The sequence below is a fragment of the Coregonus lavaretus genome (genome assembly GCF_964263955.1).
Source record: "Coregonus lavaretus genome assembly, contig: HAP1_SCAFFOLD_1761, whole genome shotgun sequence".
Lineage (NCBI taxonomy): Eukaryota > Metazoa > Chordata > Actinopteri > Salmoniformes > Salmonidae > Coregonus > Coregonus lavaretus.
The window spans coordinates 62,501-85,911 of record NW_028159439.1 but is presented as its reverse complement, the minus strand read 5'-3'; the positions used below and the strand labels follow the sequence as shown (position 1 = coordinate 85,911).

The 23,411-nt window shown below is 48.0% G+C and overlaps 1 protein-coding gene across 1 annotated transcript in view; it reads left to right on the top strand.

Annotated features, from left to right (window-relative positions):
• Positions 1-23,411, top strand: part of LOC311122848 (Golgi apparatus protein 1-like) — a gene marked incomplete at both ends in the record, with an annotated part of 48,966 nt that overhangs the window by 5,706 nt on the left and 19,849 nt on the right. The window contains 6 exons of the mRNA XM_084197164.1: positions 4,213-4,299; positions 6,598-6,660; positions 6,799-6,912; positions 8,254-8,342; positions 14,415-14,532; positions 15,796-16,026. Coding sequence (XP_084053290.1) covers positions 4,213-4,299; positions 6,598-6,660; positions 6,799-6,912; positions 8,254-8,342; positions 14,415-14,532; positions 15,796-16,026 — 702 coding nt within the window. The remainder of the gene's footprint in view (positions 1-4,212; positions 4,300-6,597; positions 6,661-6,798; positions 6,913-8,253; positions 8,343-14,414; positions 14,533-15,795; positions 16,027-23,411) is intronic.

The following is a 23,411-nucleotide window of genomic DNA, read 5'->3' as shown; positions in this document are numbered from 1 at the left end:
CACACAGACACACACACACACACACACAGACACACACACACACACAGACACAGACACACAGACACACACACACACACACACACACACACAGACACACACACACACAGACACGCACACCCACACTCACACCCACACCCCCACACCCACACCCACACCCACACACACAGACAGATTCGCTGGATGACCGATTAGGTATGAGGACAGCTTTACATGACAGAGACCGACACTGGCCTCATCACATGGAGATATGAATGGTGGAAAACCCCTCCAGCCAATGCATATGCACTCTGAGAGAGCTGCCAATGTCCTAAATCAACCCCTGGGCACTCTGAGAGAGCTGCCAATGTCCTAAATCAACCCCTGGGCACTCAGAGAGAGCTGCCAATGTCCTAAATCAACCCCTGGGCATTCAGAGAGAGCTGCCAATGTCCTAAATCAACCCCTGGGCATTCAGAGAGAGCTGCCAATGTCCTAAATCAACCCCTGGGCATTCAGAGAGAGCTGCCAATGTCCTAAATCAACCCCTGGGCATTCAGAGAGAGCTGCCAATGTCCTAAATCAACCCCTGGGCATTCAGAGAGCTGCAATATATCTTCTCCCAATGTCTCACAACCATCAAATCCTTCCACATCGGCTGTGGCGGTATCCAGATGTTCATACTGTCCTCCTCTCATACCGGCAGAGCAGACAAGGGGCACTAAAAATGCAAGAAAAAATCCCATTGGGCCTCGTACCAGAATGCTAACAAAATAAGCGCAGACTAATAGCGTAATCACATAGACGCTTTTAGCTAAATGCTAAACAAGCGAAAAACAAACATACTAATTGCAAAGACAGGTAAATCCAGCTCATACAGTTACACAAGCATAGCTAGTAGCTACCCAATGTCATTTTCGGTGAGTGTGGACATTTACAAGTGAAATTAAACGAGAGAAAGTGTGCAAATGAACAAAGTTGTGATGCAGGCTTTTCTGAAAATGAGGAAGAGCAGCATGTGATCACAGAGCAGAGGGGAGGAGAACAGAGGTGATCACAGAGCAGAGGGGAGGAGAACAGAGGAGGAAGAGCAGCATGTGTAAATGGAGCAGAGGGGAGGAGAACAGAGGGGGAAGAGCAGCATGTGATAACAGAGCAGAGGGGAGGAGAACAGAGGGGGAAGAGCAGCATGTGATCACAGAGCAGAGGGGAGGAGAACAGAGGAGGAAGAGCAGCATGTGATCACAGAGCAGAGGGGAGGAGAACAGAGGAGGAAGAGCAGCATGTGTAAACAGAGCAGAGGGGAGGAGAACAGAGGGGGAAGAGCAGCATGTGATCACAGAGCAGAGGGGAGGAGAACAGAGGAGGAAGAGCAGCATGTGGAAACGGAGCAGAGGGGAGGAGAACAGAGGAGGAAGAGCAGCATGTGATCACAGAGCAGAGGGGAGGAGAACAGAGGGGGAAGAGCAGCATGTGATCACAGAGCAGAGGGGAGGAGAACAGAGGGGGAAGAGCAGCATGTGATCACAGAGCAGAGGGGAGGAGAACAGAGGAGGAAGAGCAGAGGGGAGGAGAACAGAGGGGGAAGAGCAGCATGTGATCACAGAGCAGAGGGGGGGAGAACAGAGGGGGAAGAGCAGCATGTGTAAACGGAGCAGAGGGGAGGAGAACAGAGGAGGAAGAGCAGCATGTGTAAACGGAGCAGAGGGGAGGAGAACAGAGGGGGAAGAGCAGCATGTGTACACAGAGCAGAGGGGAGGAGAACAGAGGGGGAAGAGCAGCATGTGATCACAGAGCAGAGGGGAGGAGAACAGAGGAGGAAGAGCAGCATGTGTAAACGGAGCAGAGGGGAGGAGAACAGAGGGGGAAGAGCAGCATGTGATCACAGAGCAGAGGGGAGGAGAACAGAGGAGGAAGAGCAGCATGTGTAAACAGAGCAGAGGGGAGGAGAACAGAGGGGGAAGAGCAGCATGTGATCACAGAGCAGAGGGGAGGAGAACAGAGGAGGAAGAGCAGCATGTGGAAACGGAGCAGAGGGGAGGAGAACAGAGGAGGAAGAGCAGCATGTGATCACAGAGCAGAGGGGAGGAGAACAGAGGGGGAAGAGCAGCATGTGATCACAGAGCAGAGGGGAGGAGAACAGAGGGGGAAGAGCAGCATGTGATCACAGAGCAGAGGGGAGGAGAACAGAGGGGGAAGAGCAGCATGTGATCACAGAGCAGAGGGGAGGAGAACAGAGGGGGAAGAGCAGCATGTGATCACAGAGCAGAGGGGAGGAGAACAGAGGGGGAAGAGCAGCATGTGATCACAGAGCAGAGGGGAGGAGAACAGAGGAGGAAGAGCAGCATGTGATCACAGAGCAGAGGGGAGGAGAACAGAGGGGGAAGAGCAGCATGTGATCACGGAGCAGAGGGGGGGAGAACAGAGGGGGAAGAGCAGCATGTGATAACAGAGCAGAGGGGAGGAGAACAGAGGAGGAAGAGCAGAGGGGAGGAGAACAGAGGAGGAAGAGCAGAGGGGGAAAACAACGCTAGTAGGAAGCACAGGGACAGAATGGCAGCTGGACAGAACTCATCCAGAGCTCTTTGACTTCTGGCAGAAAGCCGTTCTAAGATATCTGATGACAAACATTTAGTAGTAAATTGCATACAAGTGTAACTTCATCATGATGTGTGTGTGTGTGTGTGTGTGTGTGTGTTGTGATGGTGTGTGTGTGTGTTGTGATGGTGTGTGTGTTGTGATGTGTGTGTGTGTGTGTGTGTGTGGGTTGTGATGGTGTGTGTGTGGGTTGTGATGGTGTGTGTGTGTGTGTGTGTTGTGATGGTGTGTGTGTTGTGATGGTGTGTGTGTGTGTGTTGTGATGGTGTGTGTGTGTGTGTGTGTTGTGATGGTGTGTGTGTGTTGTGATGGTGTGTGTGTGTTGTGATGGTGTGTGTGTGTTGTGATGGTGTGTGTGTGTTGTGATGGTGTGTGTGTGTTGTGATGGTGTGTGTGTGTTGTGATGGTGTGTGTGTGTGTGTGTTGTGATGGTGTGTGTGTATGTGTGTTGTGATGGTGTGTGTGTTGTGATGGTGTGTGTGTGTGTGTGTTGTGATGGTGTGTGTGTGTGTGTGTTGTGATGGTGTGTGTGTGTGTGTGTGTTGTGATGGTGTGTGTGTTGTGATGGTGTGTGTGTGTGTGTGTTGTGATGGTGTGTGTGTTGTGATGGTGTGTGTGTGTGTGTTGTGATGGTGTGTGTGTTGTGATGGTGTGTGTGTGTATGTGTGTTGTGATGGTGTGTGTGTTGTGATGGTGTGTGTGTGTGTGTGTTGTGATGGTGTGTTGTGATGGGGTGTGTGTTGTGATGGGGTGTGTGTTGTGATGGTGTGTGTGTGTGTTGTGATGGTGTGTTGTGATGGTGTGTGTGTTGTGATGGGGTGTGTGTGTGTTGTGATGGGGTGTGTGTGTGTTGTGATGGTGTGTGTGTGTTGTGATGGTGTGTGTGTGTGTTGTGATGGTGTGTGTGTTGTGATGGTGTGTGTGTGTGTGTGTGTGTTGTGATGGTGTGTGTGTTGTGATGGTGTGTGTGTTTGTTGTGATGGTGTGTGTGTTGTGATGGTGTGTGTGTGTGTGTGTTGTGATGGGGTGTGTGTGTGTTGTGATGGGGGGTGTGTGTGTGTTGTGATGGGGTGTGTGTGTGTGTTGTGATGGGGTGTGTGTGTGTGTGTGTTGTGATGGGGTGTGTTGTGATGGTGTGTGGTGTGATGGGGTGTGTTGTGATGGTGTGTGGTGTGATGGTGTGTGTGTGTGTTGTGATGGTGTGTGTGTTGTGATGGTGTGTGTGTTGTGATGGTGTGTGTGTGTGTGTTGTGATGGTGTGTGTGTTGTGATGGTGTGTGTGTTGTGATGGTGTGTGTGTGTGTGTTGTGATGGTGTGATGTTGTGATGGTGTGTGTGTGTGTGTTGTGATGGTGTGTGTGTGTGTGTGTGTGTTGTGATGGTGTGTGTGTTGTGATGGTGTGTGTGTTGTGATGGTGTGTGTGTGTGTGTTGTGATGGTGTGTGTGTTGTGATGGTGTGTGTGTTGTGATGGTGTGTTTGTGTGTGTTGTGATGGTGTGATGTTGTGATGGTGTGTGTGTGTGTGTTGTGATGGTGTGTGTGTGTGTGTGTGTGTTGTGATGGTGTGTTGTGATGGTGTGTGTGTTGTGATGGTGTGTGTGTTGTGATGGTGTGTGTGTTGTGATGGTGTGCTGTAGGAGTTGGAGTGTCTGCAGGACCATCTGGAAGACCTGCTGTCAGAGTGTGGAGAAGTGGTGGGGAACCTGACGGAACTGCAGTCTGAGGTATATTATCACTATAGGACTGTACCAATCATTATGGACCTGACTGGATGTATAGGGTTATACCAATCATTATGGACCTGACTGGATGTATAGGGTTATACCAATCATTATGGACCTGACTGGATGTATAGGGTTATACCAATCATTATGGACCTGACTGGATGTATAGGGTTATACCAATCATTATGGACCTGACTGGATGTATAGGGCTGTACCAATCATTATGGACCTGACTGGATGTATAGGGTTATACCAATCATTATGGACCTGACTGGATGTATAGGGTTATACCAATCATTATGGACCTGACTGGATGTATAGGGTTATACCAATCATTATGGACCTGACTGGATGTATTGGGTTATACCAATCATTATGGACCTGACTGGATGTATTGGGCTGTACCAATCATGATGGACCTGACTGGATGTATAGGGTTATACCAATCATTATGGACCTGACTGGATGTATAGGGTTATACCAATCATTATGGACCTGACTGGATGTATTGGGTTATACCAATCATTATGGACCTGACTGGATGTATAGGGTTATACCAATCATTATGGACCTGACTGGATGTATAGGGTTATACCAATCATTATGGACCTGACTGGATGTATTGGGTTATACCAATCATTATGGACCTGACTGGATGTATAGGGTTATACCAATCATTATGGACCTGACTGGATGTATAGGGTTATACCAATCATTATGGACCTGACTGGATGTATAGGGTTATACCGGACCTGACTGGATGTATTGGGTTATACCAATCATTATGGACCTGACTGGATGTATAGGGTTATACCAATCATTATGGACCTGACTGGATGTATAGGGTTATACCAATCATTATGGACCTGACTGGATGTATAGGGTTATACCAATCATTATGGACCTGACTGGATGTATAGGGTTATACCAATCATTATGGACCTGACTGGATGTATAGGGTTATACCAATCATTATGGACCTGACTGGATGTATAGGGTTATACCAATCATTATGGACCTGACTGGATGTATAGGGTTATACCAATCATTATGGACCTGACTGGATGTATAGGGTTATACCAATCATTATGGACCTGACTGGATGTATTGGGTTATACCAATCATTATGGACCTGACTGGATGTATAGGGCTGTACCAATCATTATGGACCTGACTGGATGTATAGGGTTATACCAATCATTTAAACCTGACTGGATGTATAGGGTTATACCAATCATTATGGACCTGACTGGATGTATAGGGTTATACCAATCATTATGGACCTGACTGGATGTATTGGGTTATACCAATCATTATGGACCTGACTGGATGTATAGGGTTATACCAATCATTATGGACCTGACTGGATGTATTGGGTTATTATGGACCTGACTGTATGTATTGGGTTATACCAATCATTATGGACCTGACTGGATGTATTGGGTTATACCAATCATTATGGACCTGACTGGATGTATAGGGTTATACCAATCATTATGGACCTGACTGGATGTATAGGGTTATACCAATCATTTAAACCTGACTGGATGTATAGGGTTATACCAATCATTATGGACCTGACTGGATGTATAGGACTATACCAATCATTATGGACCTGACTGGATGTATAGGGTTATACCAATCATTATGGACCTGACTGGATGTATAGGGTTATACCAATCATTATGGACCTGACTGGATGTATAGGGTTATACCAATCATTATGGACCTGACTGGATGTATTGGGTTATACCAATCATTATGGACCTGACTGGATGTATAGGGTTATACCAATCATTATGGACCTGACTGGATGTATTGGGCTGTACCAATCATTATGGACCTGACTGGATGTATAGGGTTATACCAATCATTATGGACCTGACTGGATGTATTGGGCTGTACCAATCATTATGGACCTGACTGGATGTATTGGGTTATACCAATCATTATGGACCTGACTGGATGTATAGGGTTATACCAATCATTATGGACCTGACTGGATGTATAGGGTTATACCAATCATTATGGACCTGACTGGATGTATAGGGTTATACCAATCATTATGGACCTGACTGGATGTATAGGGTTATACCAATCATTATGGACCTGACTGTATGTATAGGGTTATACCAATCATTATGGACCTGACTGTATGTATAGGGTTATACCAATCATTATGGACCTGACTGGATGTATAGGACTATACCAATCATTATGGACCTGACTGTATGTGGGATGTGTCTGTATCTCTGTCTATTAACGGCTCTGGCTGACGTTCTCTCTCTGCTGTGACAGGACATTCATATTGAGGCCCTGCTAATCCGGGCCTGTCAGCCTGTCATCCAGTCTCACTGCCATGTAAGTTCCAGAACACAGCTCCGTAACTCAGCTCTCTCACTCTGCTTGCCTCAGAACAACGGCTTATCCGCTATGGGAAATAGGTGTTGTGGCATTCCAAGAAACGCATCTCTCTCCTCCTCTCCCCCCTCCCTCCAGGATGTAGCTGATAACCAGGTGGATACGGGGGATCTGATGGAGTGTCTGGTTCAGAACAAACACCAGAAGGAGATGAACAACAAGTGTACCGTGGGAGTTACACACTTCCAGCTGGTGGGTCACGCACACACGGACGCTGACTCACACACGGACGCAGACTCACACACGGACGCTGACACACACACGGACGCTGACTCACACACGGACGCTGACTCACACACGGACGCTGACTCACACACGGACGCTGACTCACACACGGACGCTGACTCACACACGGACGCTGACTCACACACGGACGCTGACTCACACATGGACGCTGACACACACACGGACGCAGACACACACACGGACGCAGACACACACACGGACGCTGACTCACACACGGACGCTGACTCACACACGGACGCTGACTCACACACGGACGCTGACACACACACGGACGCAGACACACACACGGACGCTGACTCACACACGGACGCTGACTCACACACGGACGCTGACTCACACACGGACGCAGACTCACACACGGACGCTGACTCACACACGGACGCTGACACACACACGGACGCTGACTCACACACGGACGCTGACTCACACACGGACGCTGACTCACACACGGACGCTGACTCACACACGGACGCTGACTCACACACGGACGCTGACACACACACGGACGCTGACTCACACACGGACGCTGACTCACACACGGACGCTGACTCACACACGGACGCTGACTCACACACGGACGCTGACTCACACACGGACGCAGACACACACACGGACGCAGACTCATGGATACACAGCTGGTGGGTCGCAGTCGCTATGATGACACAGACCAAGGAGCTGTTGACCCCACTATGACCCCCGACTGAACTGAACATACTGACTCGCACACTCACGCGTACAATCTCACACACCACACACTCCCCCTTAGCCCAGAGTAAGGGCACCTCCCATAGCTGTCTGACCTGAGGTGATGTGATTTGGTGGGATGTGATGATGTGTGTATGTGTAGCTGTGTTTGACAACCGGCCATTGTATATAATCAACCCAGACTGACTCCATCTCCTCTTCCTCCTCCTCTCTTCCTCTTCCTCTCTTCCTCCTCCTCTCTTTCTCCTCCTCTTCTTCCTCCTCTCTTCCGCCTCCTCTCTTCCGCCTCCTCTCTTCCACCTCCTCTCTTCCGCCTCCTCCTACTCTTCTCCTCCTCTTCCTCCTCCTCTTCCTCATCTCCTCCTCCTCTTCTTCCTCCTCTCTTCCCCCTCTCCTCCTTCTCCTCTCTTCTTCCTCCTCTCCTCCTTCTCCTCTCTTCTTCCTCCTCTCTTCCTCTTCCTCTCTTCTCCCTCTCTTCCTCCTCTTCCTCTTCCTCCTCCTCTCTTCCTCCTCCTCTCTTCCTCCTCCTCTCTTCTCCCTCTCTTCCTCCTCCTCCTCTCCCTCTCTTCCTCTCCCCCCCAGATCCAGATGAAGGACTTTCGTTTCTCCTACAAGTTCAAGATGGCGTGTAAAGAGGACGTGCTGAAGCTCTGCCCCAACATCAAGAAGAAGTGAGTCAGTGGCCCAGTCCCAAACGGCTCCCTGTTCTCTATAGAGAGTCAGTGGCCCAGTCCCAAACGGCTCCCTGTTCTCTATAGAGAGTCAGTGGCCCAGTCCCAAACGGCTCCCTGTTCTCTATAGAGAGTCAGTGGCCCAGTCCCAAACGGCTCCCTGTTCTCTATAGAGAGTCAGTGGCCCAGTCCCAAACAGCTCCCTGTTCTCTATAGAGAGTCAGTGGCCCAGTCCCAAACGGCTCCCTGTTCTCTATAGAGAGTCAGTGGCCCAGTCCCAAACGGCTCCCTGTTCTCTATAGAGAGTCAGTGGCCCAGTCCCAAACAGCTCCCTGTTCCCTATAAAGTACACTACTAATGCCCAGGGCCTATAGGCTCTGTTCTACTAATGCCCAGGGCCTATAGGCTCTGTTCTACTAATGCCCAGGGCCTATACAGTGGGGGAAAAAAGTATTTAGTCAGCCACCAATTGTGCAAGTTCTCCCACTTAAAAAGATGAGAGGCCTGTAATTTTCATCATAGCTACACGTCAACTATGACAGACAAAATGAGGAAAAAAAATCCAGAAAATCACATTGTAGGATTTTTAATGAATTTATTTGCAAATTATGGTGGAAAATAAGTATTTGGCCAATAACAAAAGTTTCTCAATACTTTGTTATATACCCTTTGTTGGCAATGACACAGGTCAAACGTTTTCTGTAAGTCTTCACAAGGTTTTCACACACTGTTGCTGGTATTTTGGCCCATTCCTCCATGCAGATCTCCTCTAGAGCAGTGATGTTTTGGGGCTGTCGCTGGGCAACACAGACTTTCAACTCCCTCCAAAGATTTTCTATGGGGTTGAGATCTGGAGACTGGCTAGGCCACTCCAGGACCTTGAAATGCTTCTTACGAAGCCAGTCCTTCGTTGCCCGGGCGGTGTGTTTGGGATCATTGTCATGCTGAAAGACCCAGCCACGTTTCATCTTCAATGCCCTTGCTGATGGAAGGAGGTTTTCACTCAAAATCGCACGATACATGGCCCCATTCATTCTTTCCTTTACACGGATCAGTTGTCCTGGTCCCTTTGCAGAAAAACAGCCCCAAAGCATGATGTTTCCACCCCCATGCTTCACAGTAGGTATGGTGTTCTTTGGATGCAACTCAGTATTCTTTGTCCTCCAAACACGACGAGTTGAGTTTTTACCAAAAAGTTATATTTTGGTTTCATCTGACCATATGACATTCTCCCAATCCTCTTCTGGATCATCCAAATGCACTCTAGCAAACTTCAGACGGGCCTGGACATGTACTGGCTTAAGCAGGGGTACATGTCTGGCACTGCAGGATTTGAGTCCCTGGCGGCATAGTGTGTTACTGATGGTAGGCTTTGTTACTTTGGTCCTAGCTCTCTGCAGGTCATTCACTAGGTCCCCCCGTGTGGTTCTGGGATTTTTGCTCACCGTTCTTGTGATCATTTTGACCCCACGGGGTGAGATCTTGCGTGGAGCCCCAGATCGAGGGAGATTATCAGTGGTCTTGTATGTCTTCCATTTCCTAATAATTGCTCCCACAGTTGATTTCTTCAAACCAAGCTGCTTACCTATTGCAGATTCAGTCTTCCCAGCATGGTGCAGGTCTACAATTTTGTTTCTGGTGTCCTTTGACAGAGGAGCCTCTTAAAGAAGAAGTTACAGGTCTGTGAGAGCCAGAAATCTTGCTTGTTTGTAGGTGACCAAATACTTATTTTTCACCATAATTTGCAAATAAATTCATTAAAAATCCTACAATGTGATTTTCTGGAAAAAAAAATCTCAATTTGTCTGTCATAGTTGAACCTATGATGAAAATTACAGGCCTCTCTCATCTTTTTAAGTGGGAGAACTTGCACAATTGGTGGCTGACTAAATACTTTTTTTCCCCACTGTAGGCTCTGTCTGATTATCAACCCTATAGAGGACACTACTAATGCCCAGGGCCTATAGGCTCTGTCTGATTATCAACCCTATAGAGGACACTACTAATGCCCAGGGCCTATAGGCTCTGTCTGATTATCAGGCCTATAGAGGACACTACTAATGCCCAGGGTCTATAGGCTCTGTCTGATTATCAACCCTATAGAGGACACTACTAATGCCCAGGGCCTATAGGCTCTGTCTGATTATCAACCCTATAGAGGACACTACTAATGCCCAGGGCCTATAGGCTCTGTCTGATTATCAACCCTATAGAGGACACTACTAATGCCCAGGGCCTATAGGCTCTGTCTGATTATCAGGCCTATAGAGGACACTACTAATGCCCAGGGCCTATAGGCTCTGTCTGATTATCAGGCCTATAGAGGACACTACTAATGCCCAGGGCCTATAGGCTCTGTCTGATTATCAGGCCTATAGAGGACACTACTAATGCCCAGGGCCTATAGGCTCTGTCTGATTATCAGGCCTATAGAGGACACTACTAATGCCCAGGGCCTATAGGCTCTGTCTGATTATCAACCCTATAGAGGACACTACTAATGCCCAGGGCCTATAGGCTCTGTCTGATTATCAACCCTATAGAGGACACTACTAATGCCCAGGGCCTATAGGCTCTGTCTGATTATCAACCCTATAGAGGACACTACTAATGCCCAGGGCCTATAGGCTCTGTCTGATTATCAGGCCTATAGAGGACACTACTAATGCCCAGGGCCTATAGGCTCTGTCTGATTATCAACCCTATAGAGGACACTACTAATGCCCAGGGCCTATAGGCTCTGTCTGATTATCAACCCTATAGAGGACACTACTAATGCCCAGGGCCTATAGGCTCTGTCTGATTATCAACCCTATAGAGGACACTACTAATGCCCAGGGTCTATAGGCTCTGTCTGATTATCAACCCTATAGAGGACACTACTAATGCCCAGGGCCTATAGGCTCTGTCTGATTATCAACCCTATAGAGGACACTACTAATGCCCAGGGCCTATAGGCTCTGTCTGATTATCAACCCTATAGAGGACACTACTAATGCCCAGGGCCTATAGGCTCTGTCTGATTATCAGGCCTATAGAGGACACTACTAATGCCCAGGGCCTATAGGCTCTGTCTGATTATCAACCCTATAGAGGACACTACTAATGCCCAGGGCCTATAGGCTCTGTCTGATTATCAGGCCTATAGAGGACACTACTAATGCCCAGGGTCTATAGGCTCTGTCTGATTATCAACCCTATAGAGGACACTACTAATGCCCAGGGCCTATAGGCTCTGTCTGATTATCAGGCCTATAGAGGACACTACTAATGCCCAGGGCCTATAGGCTCTGTCTGATTATCAGGCCTATAGAGGACACTACTAATGCCCAGGGCCTATAGGCTCTGTCTGATTATCAACCCTATAGAGGACACTACTAATGCCCAGGGCCTATAGGCTCTGTCTGATTATCAACCCTATAGAGGACACTACTAATGCCCAGGGCCTATAGGCTCTGTCTGATTATCAGGCCTATAGAGGACACTACTAATGCCCAGGGTCTATAGGCTCTGTCTGATTATCAACCCTATAGAGGACACTACTAATGCCCAGGGCCTATAGGCTCTGTCTGATTATCAACCCTATAGAGGACACTACTAATGCCCAGGGCCTATAGGCTCTGTCTGATTATCAACCCTATAGAGGACACTACTAATGCCCAGGGCCTATAGGCTCTGTCTGATTATCAGGCCTATAGAGGACACTACTAATGCCCAGGGCCTATAGGCTCTGTCTGATTATCAGGCCTATAGAGGACACTACTAATGCCCAGGGCCTATAGGCTCTGTCTGATTATCAGGCCTATAGAGGACACTACTAATGCCCAGGGCCTATAGGCTCTGTCTGATTATCAGGCCTATAGAGGACACTACTAATGCCCAGGGCCTATAGGCTCTGTCTGATTATCAACCCTATAGAGGACACTACTAATGCCCAGGGCCTATAGGCTCTGTCTGATTATCAACCCTATAGAGGACACTACTAATGCCCAGGGCCTATAGGCTCTGTCTGATTATCAACCCTATAGAGGACACTACTAATGCCCAGGGCCTATAGGCTCTGTCTGATTATCAGGCCTATAGAGGACACTACTAATGCCCAGGGCCTATAGGCTCTGTCTGATTATCAACCCTATAGAGGACACTACTAATGCCCAGGGCCTATAGGCTCTGTCTGATTATCAACCCTATAGAGGACACTACTAATGCCCAGGGCCTATAGGCTCTGTCTGATTATCAACCCTATAGAGGACACTACTAATGCCCAGGGCCTATAGGCTCTGTCTGATTATCAACCCTATAGAGGACACTACTAATGCCCAGGGTCTATAGGCTCTGTCTGATTATCAACCCTATAGAGGACACTACTAATGCCCAGGGCCTATAGGCTCTGTCTGATTATCAACCCTATAGAGGACACTACTAATGCCCAGGGCCTATAGGCTCTGTCTGATTATCAACCCTATAGAGGACACTACTAATGCCCAGGGCCTATAGGCTCTGTCTGATTATCAGGCCTATAGAGGACACTACTAATGCCCAGGGCCTATAGGCTCTGTCTGATTATCAACCCTATAGAGGACACTACTAATGCCCAGGGCCTATAGGCTCTGTCTGATTATCAGGCCTATAGAGGACACTACTAATGCCCAGGGTCTATAGGCTCTGTCTGATTATCAACCCTATAGAGGACACTACTAATGCCCAGGGCCTATAGGCTCTGTCTGATTATCAGGCCTATAGAGGACACTACTAATGCCCAGGGCCTATAGGCTCTGTCTGATTATCAGGCCTATAGAGGACACTACTAATGCCCAGGGCCTATAGGCTCTGTCTGATTATCAACCCTATAGAGGACACTACTAATGCCCAGGGCCTATAGGCTCTGTCTGATTATCAACCCTATAGAGGACACTACTAATGCCCAGGGCCTATAGGCTCTGTCTGATTATCAACCCTATAGAGGACACTACTAATGCCCAGGGCCTATAGGCTCTGTCTGATTATCAACCCTATAGAGGACACTACTAATGCCCAGGGCCTATAGGCTCTGTCTGATTATCAACCCTATAGAGGACACTACTAATGCCCAGGGCCTATAGGCTCTGTCTGATTATCAACCCTATAGAGGACACTACTAATGCCCAGGGCCTATAGGCTCTGTCTGATTATCAGGCCTATAGAGGACACTACTAATGCCCAGGGCCTATAGGCTCTGTCTGATTATCAGGCCTATAGAGGACACTACTAATGCCCAGGGCCTATAGGCTCTGTCTGATTATCAGGCCTATAGAGGACACTACTAATGCCCAGGGCCTATAGGCTCTGTCTGATTATCAGGCCTATAGAGGACACTACTAATGCCCAGGGCCTATAGGCTCTGTCTGATTATCAGGCCTATAGAGGACACTACTAATGCCCAGGGCCTATAGGCTCTGTCTGATTATCAACCCTATAGAGGACACTACTAATGCCCAGGGCCTATAGGCTCTGTCTGATTATCAGGCCTGATTTCCCCTGAGCTGGTTGGAACTGGTCTCTTCCTGCCCTCCCTGTGTCATCATGAGTCGTGTGTGTGTGTTGGTAAGGTGTGTGTGTGTGTGTGTGTGTTTAGTGTGACAGACAGCTACAGAGTACTCCATATTGTTTGGACCTTCCACTTACTAATTCTCCCTCTGTCTCTCTCTCTGTCTCTCTGTCTCTCTCTCTATCTCTCTCTGTCTCTCTCTCTCTCTCTCTCTCTCTCTCTCTCTCTCTGTCTCTCTGTCTCTGTCTCTCTGTCTGTCTCTCTCTCTCTCTCTCTGTCTGTCTCTCTGTCTCTCTCTCTCTCTGTCTCTCTCTCTCTCTCTCTCTCTCTCTCTCTCTCTCTCTCTCTCTCTCTCTGTCTCTCTGTCTCTCTGTCTCTCTCTCTCTCTCTCTCTCTCTCTCTGTCTCTGTCTCTGTCTCTGTCTCTGTCTCTGTCTCTGTCTCTGTCTCTGTCTCTGTCTCTGTCTCTGTGTCTGTGTCTGTGTCTGTGTCTGTGTCTGTGTCTGTCTCTGTCTGTCTGTCTGTCTGTCTCCCTCCCTCTCCCAGGGTGGATGTAGTGATCTGTCTCAGTACCACAGTGAGGAATGACACTCTGCAGGACATCAAGGAGCAGCGCGTCTCTCTCAAGTGTCGGAAACAGCTCAGAGTAGAGGAACTGGAGATGGTGAGTTACAATTCAGAGTAGAGGACCTGGAGATGGTGAGTTACAACTCAGAGTAGAGGACCTGGAGATGGTGAGTTACAACTCAGAGTAGAGGACCTGGAGATGGTGAGTTACAACTCAGAGTAGAGGACCTGGAGATGGTGAGTTACAACTCAGAGTAGAGGACCTGGAGATGGTGAGTTACAACTCAGAGTAGAGGACCTGGAGATGGTGAGTTACAACTCAGAGTAGAGGACCTGGAGATGGTGAGTTACAACTCAGAGTAGAGGACCTGGAGATGGTGAGTTACAACTCAGAGTAGAGGACCTGGAGATGGTGAGTTACAACTCAGAGTAGAGGACCTGGAGATGGTGAGTTACAACTCAGAGTAGAGGACCTGGAGATGGTGAGTTACAACTCAGAGTAGAGGACCTGGAGATGGTGAGTTACAACTCAGAGTAGAGGAACTGGAGGTGGTGAGTTACAACTCAGAGTAGAGGACCTGGAGATGGTGAGTTACAACTCAGAGTAGAGGACCTGGAGATGGTGAGTTACAACTCAGAGTAGAGGACCTGGAGATGGTGAGTTACAACTCAGAGTAGAGGACCTGGAGATGGTGAGTTACAACTCAGAGTAGAGGACCTGGAGATGGTGAGTTACAACTCAGAGTAGAGGACCTGGAGATGGTGAGTTACAACTCTTAGACCCACTCCTTTCTGTTAGTTGTTTACCTGCTTCTGGTGGAGCAGTACACCCCGGTTCACCTACACTGAGACCTGTGGAATCCTTACTAGGCCTGACCAAGCCGGAGGACAGCTGTAGGACATAAACCAGTCCTGTCTTCCCTGTGATCCACCTCACCTGTAAAGATCCTCCTAACCACTAGTATCCTTTCTCTCTCCTCTCCTTTCTCTCTCCCCTCCTTTCTCTCTCCTCTCCTTTCTCTCTCTCCTCCTTTCTCTCTCCTCTCCTTTCTCTCTCCCCTCCTTTCTCTCTCCTCTCCTTTCTCTCTCCCCTCCTCTCTCCTCTCCTTTCTCTCTCCCCTCCTCTCTCCTCTCCTTTCTCTCCCCCCTCCTCTCTCCTCTCCTTTCTCTCTCTCCCCTCCTCTCTCCTCTCCTTTCTCTCTCCCCTCCTCTCTCCTCTCCTTTCTCTCTCCTCTCCTTTCTCTCTCCTCTCCTCTCTCCCTCCTTTCTCTCTCTCCCCTCCTCTCTCCTCTCTCCTCTCTCCTCTCCTTTCTCTCTCTCCCCTCCTCTCTCCCCTCCTCTCTCCTCTCTCTCTCTGCAGTCGGAGGACATTCGTCTGGAACCTGAGTTGTACGTCGTGTGTAAGACAGACATTGGAAGGCTCTGCTCTAACGTGGCGTTCGGTAACGCTCAGATGATCGAGTGTTTAAAGGAGAGTAAGAAGCAGTTGTCTCAGCGGTGTCACCAGAGGGTGTTTAAACTACAGGAGGTAGAGATGATGGATCCAGAACTGGACTACCAACTCATGAGGGTCTGCAAGCAGATGATTAAGGTGAGGGGACACCACCGTGTGACTGTGTGTGTTTGGGGGTGGAGGGGTATATGGGTGTTTGGGGGTGGAGGGGTGTATGGGTGTTTGGGGGTGGAGGGGTATATGGGTGTTTGGGGGTGGAGGGGTGTATGGGTGTTTGGGGGTGGAGGGGTATATGGGTGTTTGGGGGTGGAGGGGTGTATGGGTGTTTGGGGGTGGAGGGGTGTATGGGTGTTTGGGGGTGGAGGGGTGTATGGGTGTTTGGGGGTGGAGGGGTGTATGGGTGTTTGGGGGTGGAGGGGTGTATGGGTGTTTGGGGGTGGAGGGGTGTATGGGTGTTTGGGGGTGGAGGGGTATATGGGTGTTTGGGGGTGGAGGGGTGTTGTGGGGGTGCACAGTGTCTTCAGAAAGTATTCATACCCCTTGACTTATTCCACATTTTGTTGTTACAGCCTGAATTTAAAATGAATTAAATATGTATTTTCTCACCCATCTACACACAATACCCCATAATGACAAAGTGTAAACTTGTTTTTTTTATGTTTGCAAATTTATTGCATACTAAAATGTCTAATTTACTTAAGTATTCACACCCCTGAGTCAATACTTTGTCGAAGCATTTTTGGTGGTGATTACAGCTGGGAGTCAGCTTGGGTATGTCTCTATCAGCTGGGAGTCAGCTTGGGTATGTCTCTATCAGCTGGGAGTCAGCTTGGGTATGTCTCTATCAGCTGGGAGTCAGCTTGGGTATGTCTCTATCAGCTTTTGCACATCTGGATTTGCAGAATTTCACAAGCTCTTAAGTTAGATGGGGAGCGGCGGTGAACAGCAATCTTCAAGTCTTTCCACAGATTATCAATGGGATTCAAGTCTGGCCTTTTGCTGGGCCACACAAGGACTTTCACATTCTTGTTCTGAAGCCATCCCAGCGTTGCTTTGGCTGTATGCTTGGGGTCATTGTCTTGTTGGAACGTAAATCTTCGCCTCAGTCTAAGGTCGTTTGCACTCTGAAGCAGGTTCTCATCAAGGATTTGTCTATATTTGGCTCCATTCATTGTTCCCTCTATCCTTACCAGTCTCCCAGTCCCTGCCGCTGAAAAGCATCCCCAATAGCATGATGCTGCCACCACCATGCTTCACGGTAGGGATGGTGTTAGATATGGTGATGAGCTGTGCCTGGTTTTCTCCAGACAGGCTCTTTGCATTCAGGCCAAAGAGTAATTTTTTTTGTCTCATCAGACCACAGAATATTTATGCTCTGAGTCTTTCACATGTCTTTTTGCCAACTCCAGGCGTGCTGTCATGTGCCTTCCGTCTGGCCACTCTCCCATAAAGCCAAGGAAGTGCTGTAGAGACTGTTGTCCTTCTGGCAGGTTCTCCCATCTCAGCCAAAGAACTCTGTAGTTCTGTCAGAGTGGCCATTGGGTTCTTGGTCACCTCCCTGACCAAGGTCCTTCTAGCCCAGTTGCTCAGTTTGGTCGGAGAGCCAGCCTCTAGGCAGACTCTGGGTAGTTCCATATTGTTTCCATTTCCCAATGATGGAGGCCACTGGGCTCTTGGACATTTTCAACACTCTAGAAATGGTTTTCTACCCTTCCCCAGATATATGCCTCATCAGGCAGATGGTTTTCTACCCTTCCCCAGATATATGCCTCATCAGGCAGATGGTTTTATATCCTTCCCCAGATATATGCCTCATCAGGCAGATGGTTTTCTACCCTTCCCCAGATATATGCCTCATCAGGCAGATGGTTTTCTACCCTTCCCCAGATATATGCCTCATCAGGCAGATGGTTTTCTACCCTTCCCCAGATATATGCCTCATCAGGCAGATGGTTTTCTACCCTTCCCCAGATATATGCCTCATCAGGCAGATGGTTTCATACCCTTCCCCAGATATATGCCTCATCAGGCAGATGGTTTTCTACCCTTCCCCAGATATATGCCTCATCAGGCAGATGGTTTTCTACCCTTCCCCAGATATATGCCTCATCAGGCAGATGGTTTTCTACCCTTCCCCAGATATATGCCTCATCAGGCAGATGGTTTTCTACCCTTCCCCAGATATATGCCTCATCAGGCAGATGGTTTTCTACCCTTCCCCAGATATATGCCTCATCAGGCAGATGGTTTTCTACCCTTCCCCAGATATATGCCTCATCAGGCAGATGGTTTTCTACCCTTCCCCAGATATATGCCTCATCAGGCAGATGGTTTTCTACCCTTCCCCAGATATATGCCTCATCAGGCAGATGGTTTTCTACCCTTCCCCAGATATATGCCTCATCAGGCAGATGGTTTTCTACCCTTCCCCAGATATATGCCTCATCAGGCAGATGGTTTTCTACCCTTCCCCAGATATATGCCTCATCAGGCAGATGGTTTTCTACCCTTCCCCAGATATATGCCTCATCAGGCAGATGGTTTTCTACCCTTCCCCAGATATATGCCTCATCAGGCAGATGGTTTTCTACCCTTCCCCAGATATATGCCTCGTCAGGCAGATGGTTTTCTACCCTTCCCCAGATATATGCCTCATCAGGCAGATGGTTTTCTACCCTTCCCCAGATATATGCCTCATCAGGCAGATGGTTTTCTACCCTTCCCCAGATATATGCCTCATCAGGCAGATGGTTTTCTACCCTTCCCCAGATATATGCCTCATCAGGCAGATGGTTTTCTACCCTTCCCCAGATATATGCCTCGTCACAATTCTATCTCTTGAGATCTACGGACAGTTCCCTGGTATAGTTTCTGCTCTGACCTGCTGCAAGCGCCGTGCTCTACCAGCTGAGCTACAGGGGACATGCTCTGTCAACTGGACCTTATATAGACAGACGTGTTTCCTTATAAATCATGTCCCAACAATTGAATTTACCACAGGTGGACTGTAAGATGTAGTGACATCTGAAAGATGATCAAAGGAAATTGGATGCGCCTGAGCTCAATTTGGAGTGTCAGAGCAAAGGGTCTGAATACTTGTTAATGAGTGGGGCAGGGGGGAGGGGGGGGGGGGGGGTACATATTTTATTAGGATCCCTATTAGCGAACGCCAATTACGACAGCTAGTCTTTCTGGGATCTGACACATAACGAAAAAGACATTACAGACTAAATACTTTACAATTGTACAGTGCCTTCAGAAAGTATTCAGACCCCCTTCCCTTTTTCCACATTTTGTTACGTTACAGCCTTATTCTAAAATGGATTAAATACAAACATTTCCTCATCAATCTACACACAATACCTCATAATGACAAAGTGAAAACAGGTTTTTAGAAATGTTTGCAAAACTGAAACACCGTATTTACATCATCAGTAGGATTCCCTCTGGATAAGAGCGTCTGCTAAATGACTTAAATGTAAATTGGAGTCCACCTGGGGTAAATTCAGTTGATTGGACATGATTTGGAAAGGCAGACACCTGTCTACAGTTGAAGTTTACATACACCTGCAGCCTAATGAGTCTGTTATTGACCTGCAGCCTAATGAGTCTGTTATTGTAGAATGTGAAACAATGTTGTTTAGACTATGTTTGCTGCTTTTCATTAAGGTATATATGGCTGTTGTTGGGGGGGGGGGGGGGGGGCTGTAATACATTCATTAATTTGACCAGAATATTGTGTGTGTGTACAGTTGAAGTCGGAAGTTTACATACACCTTAGCCAAATACATTTAAACTCAGTTTTTCACAATTCCTGACATTTAATCCTAGTAGATATTCCCTGTCTTAGGTCAGTTAGGATCACCACTTTATTTTAAGAATGTGAAATGTCAGAATAATAGTAGAGAGAATGATTTATTTCTGCTTTTATTTCTTTCATCACATTCTCAGTGGGTCAGAAGATTATATACAGTGGGGGAAAAATTTATTTAGTCAGCCACCAATTGTGCAAGTTCTCCCACTTAAAAAGATGAGAGAGGCCTGTAATTTTAAATAATAATAATATGCCATTTAGCAGACGCTTTTATCCAAAGCGACTTACAGTCATGCGTGCATAATTATTTTTATTTTTTTTGTGTATGGGTGGTCCCGGGGATTGAACCCACTACCTTGGCGTTACAAGCGCCATGCTCTACCAGCTGAGCTACAGAGGACCACATTCACATTGTAGGATTTTTAATGAATTTATTTGCAAATTATGGTGGAAAATAAGTATTTGGTCACCTACAAACAAGCAAGATTTCTGGCTCTCACAGACCTGTAACTTCTTCTTTAAGAGGCTCCTCTGTCCTCCACTCGTTACCTGTATTAATGGCACCTGTTTGAACTTGTTATCAGTATAAAAGACACCTGTCCACAACCTCAAACAGTCACACTCCAAACTCCACTATGGCCAAGACCAAAGAGCTGTCAAAGGACACCAGAAACAAAATGGTAGACCTGCACCAGGCTGGGAAGACTGAATCTGCAATAGGTAAGCAGCTTGGTTTGAAGAAATCAACTGTGGGAGCAATTATTAGGAAATGGAAGACATACAAGACCACTGATAATCTCCCTCGATCTGGGGCTCCACGCAAGATCTCACCCTGTGGGGTCAAAATGATCACAAGAACGGTGAGCAAAAATCCCAGAACCACACGGGGGGACCTAGTGAATGACCTGCAGAGAGCTGGGACCAAAGTAACAAAGCCTACCATCAGTAACACACTACGCCGCCAGGGACTCAAATCCTGCAGTGCCAGACGTGTCCCCCTGCTTAAGCCAGTACATGTCCAGGCCCGTCTGAAGTTTGCTAGAGTGCATTTCAAATCAAATCAAATCAAATTGTATTGGTCACATGCGCCGAATACAACAGGTGCAGACATTACAGTGAAATGCTTACTTACAGCCCTTAACCAACAGTGCATTTATTTTAAACAAAAAAGTAAGAATAAAACAACAACAAAAAAGTGTTGAGAAAAAAAGAGCAGAAGTAAAAATAAAGTGACAGTAGGGAGGCTATATATACAATAGAATAAAGTGACAGTAGGGAGGCTATATATACAGGGGGGTACCGTTGCATAGTCAATGTGCGGGGGCACCGGCTAGTTGAGGTAGTTGAGGTAATATGTACATGTGGGTAGAGTTAAAGTGACTATGCATAAATACTTAACAGAGTAGCAGCAGCGTAAAAAGGATGGGGTGGGGGGGCAGTGCAAATAGTCCGGGTAGCCATGATTAGCTGTTCAGGAGTCTTATGGCTTGGGGGTAGAAGCTGTTGAGAAGTCTTTTGGACCTAGACTTGGCACTCCGGTACCGCTTGCCGTGCGGTAGCAGAGAGAACAGTCTATGACTAGGGTGACTGGAGTCTTTGACAATTTTGAGGGCCTTCCTCTGACACCGCCTGGTATAGAGGTCCTGGATGGCAGGGAGCTTTGCCCCAGTGATGTACTGGGCCGTACGCACTACCCTCTGTAGTGCCTAGCGGTCAGAGGCCAAGCAGTTGCCATACCAGGCGGTGATGCAACCAGTCAGGATGCTCTCGATGGTGCAGCTGTAGAATTTTTGGAGGATCTGAGGACCCATGCCAAATCTTTTTAGTCTCCTGAGGGGGAATAGGCTTTGTCGTGCCCTCTTCACGACTGTCTTGGTGTGTTTGGACCATGATAGTTCGTTGGTGATGTGGACACCAAGGAACTTGAAGCTCTCAACCTGTTCCACTACAGCCCCGTCGATGAGAATGGGGGCGTGCTCAGTCCTCTTTTTTTTCCTGTAGTCCACAATCATCTCCTTTGTCTTGGTCACGTTGAGGGAGAGGTTGTTGTCCTGGCACCACACGGCCAGATCTCTGACCTCCTCCCTATAGGCTGTCTCATCGTTGTCGGTGATCAGGCCTACCACTGTTGTGTCGTCGGCAAACTTAATGATGGTGTTGGAGTCGTGCCTGGCCATGCAGTCATGGGTGAACAGAGAGTACAGGAGGGGACTGAGCACGCACCCCTGAGGGGCCCCCGTGTTGAGGATCAGTGTGGCAGATGTGTTGTTACCTACCCTTACCACCTGGGGGCGGCCCGTCAGGAAGTCCAGGATCCAGTTGCAGAGGGAGGTGTTTAGTCCCAGGATCCTTAGCTTAGTGATGAGCTTTGAGGGCACTATGGTGTTGAATGCTGAGCTGTAGACAATGAATAGCATTCTCACGTAGGTGTTCCTCTTGTCCAGGTGGGAAAGGGCAGTGTGGAGTGCGATAGAGATTGCATCATCTGTGGATCTGTTGGGGCGGTATGCAAATTGGAGTGGGTCTAGGGTTTCTGGGATTATGCTGTTGATGTGAGCCATGACCAGTCTTTCAAAGCACTTCATGGCTACAGACGTCAGTGCCACGGGTCGGTAGTCATTTAGGCAGGTTATCTTAGAGTTCTTGGGCACGGGGACTATGGTGGTCTGCTTGAAACATGTTGGTATTACAGACTCAGTCAGGGACATGTTGAAAATGTCAGTGAAGACACTTGCCAGTTGGTCAGCACATGCTCGGAGTACACGTCCTGGTAATCCGTCTGGCCCTGCGGCCTTGTGAATGTTGACCTGCTTAAAAGTCTTACTCACATCGGCTACGGAGAGCGTGATCACATAGTCGTCCGGAACAGCTGGTGCTCTCATGCATGCTTCAGTGTTGCTTGCCTCGAAGCGAGCATAGAAGTGGTTTAGCTCGTCTGGTAGGCTTGTGTCACTGGGCAGCTCGCGGCTGTGCTTCCCTTTGTAGTCTGTAATAGTTTTCAAGCCCTGCCACATCCGACGAGCGTCAGAGCCAGTGTAGTATGATTCAATCTTAGACCTGTATTGACTCTTTGCCTGTTTGATGGTTCGTCGGAGGTCATAGCGGGATTTCTTATAAGCGTCCGGGTTAGAGTCCCGTTCCTTGAAAGCGGCAGCTCTACCCTTTAGCTCAGTGCGGATGTTTCCTGTAATCCATGGCTTCTGGTTGGGGTATGTACGTACGGTCACTGTGGGGACGACATCATCGATGCACTTATTGATGAAGCCAGTGACTGATGTGGTGTACTCCTCAATGCTGTCTGAAGAATCCCGGAACATGTTCCAGTCTGTGCTAGCAAAACAGTCCTGTAGCTTAGCATCTGCGTCATCTGACCACTTTTCTATTAGCCGAATCACTGGTGCTTCCTGCTTCAGTTTTTGCTTATAAGCAGGAATCAGGAGGATAGAGTTATGGTCAGATTTGCCAAATGGAGGGCGATCCAGAAGAGGATTGGGAGAATGTCATATGGAGGGCGATCCAGAAGAGGATTGGGAGAATGTCATATGGTCAGATGAAACCAAAATAGAACTTTTTGGTAAAAACTCAACTCGTCGTGTTTGGAGGACAAAGAATGCTGAGTTGCATCCAAAGAACACCACCATACCTACTGTGAAGCATGGGGGTGGAAACATCATGCTTTGAGGCTGTTCCGTGTAAAGGAAAGAATGAA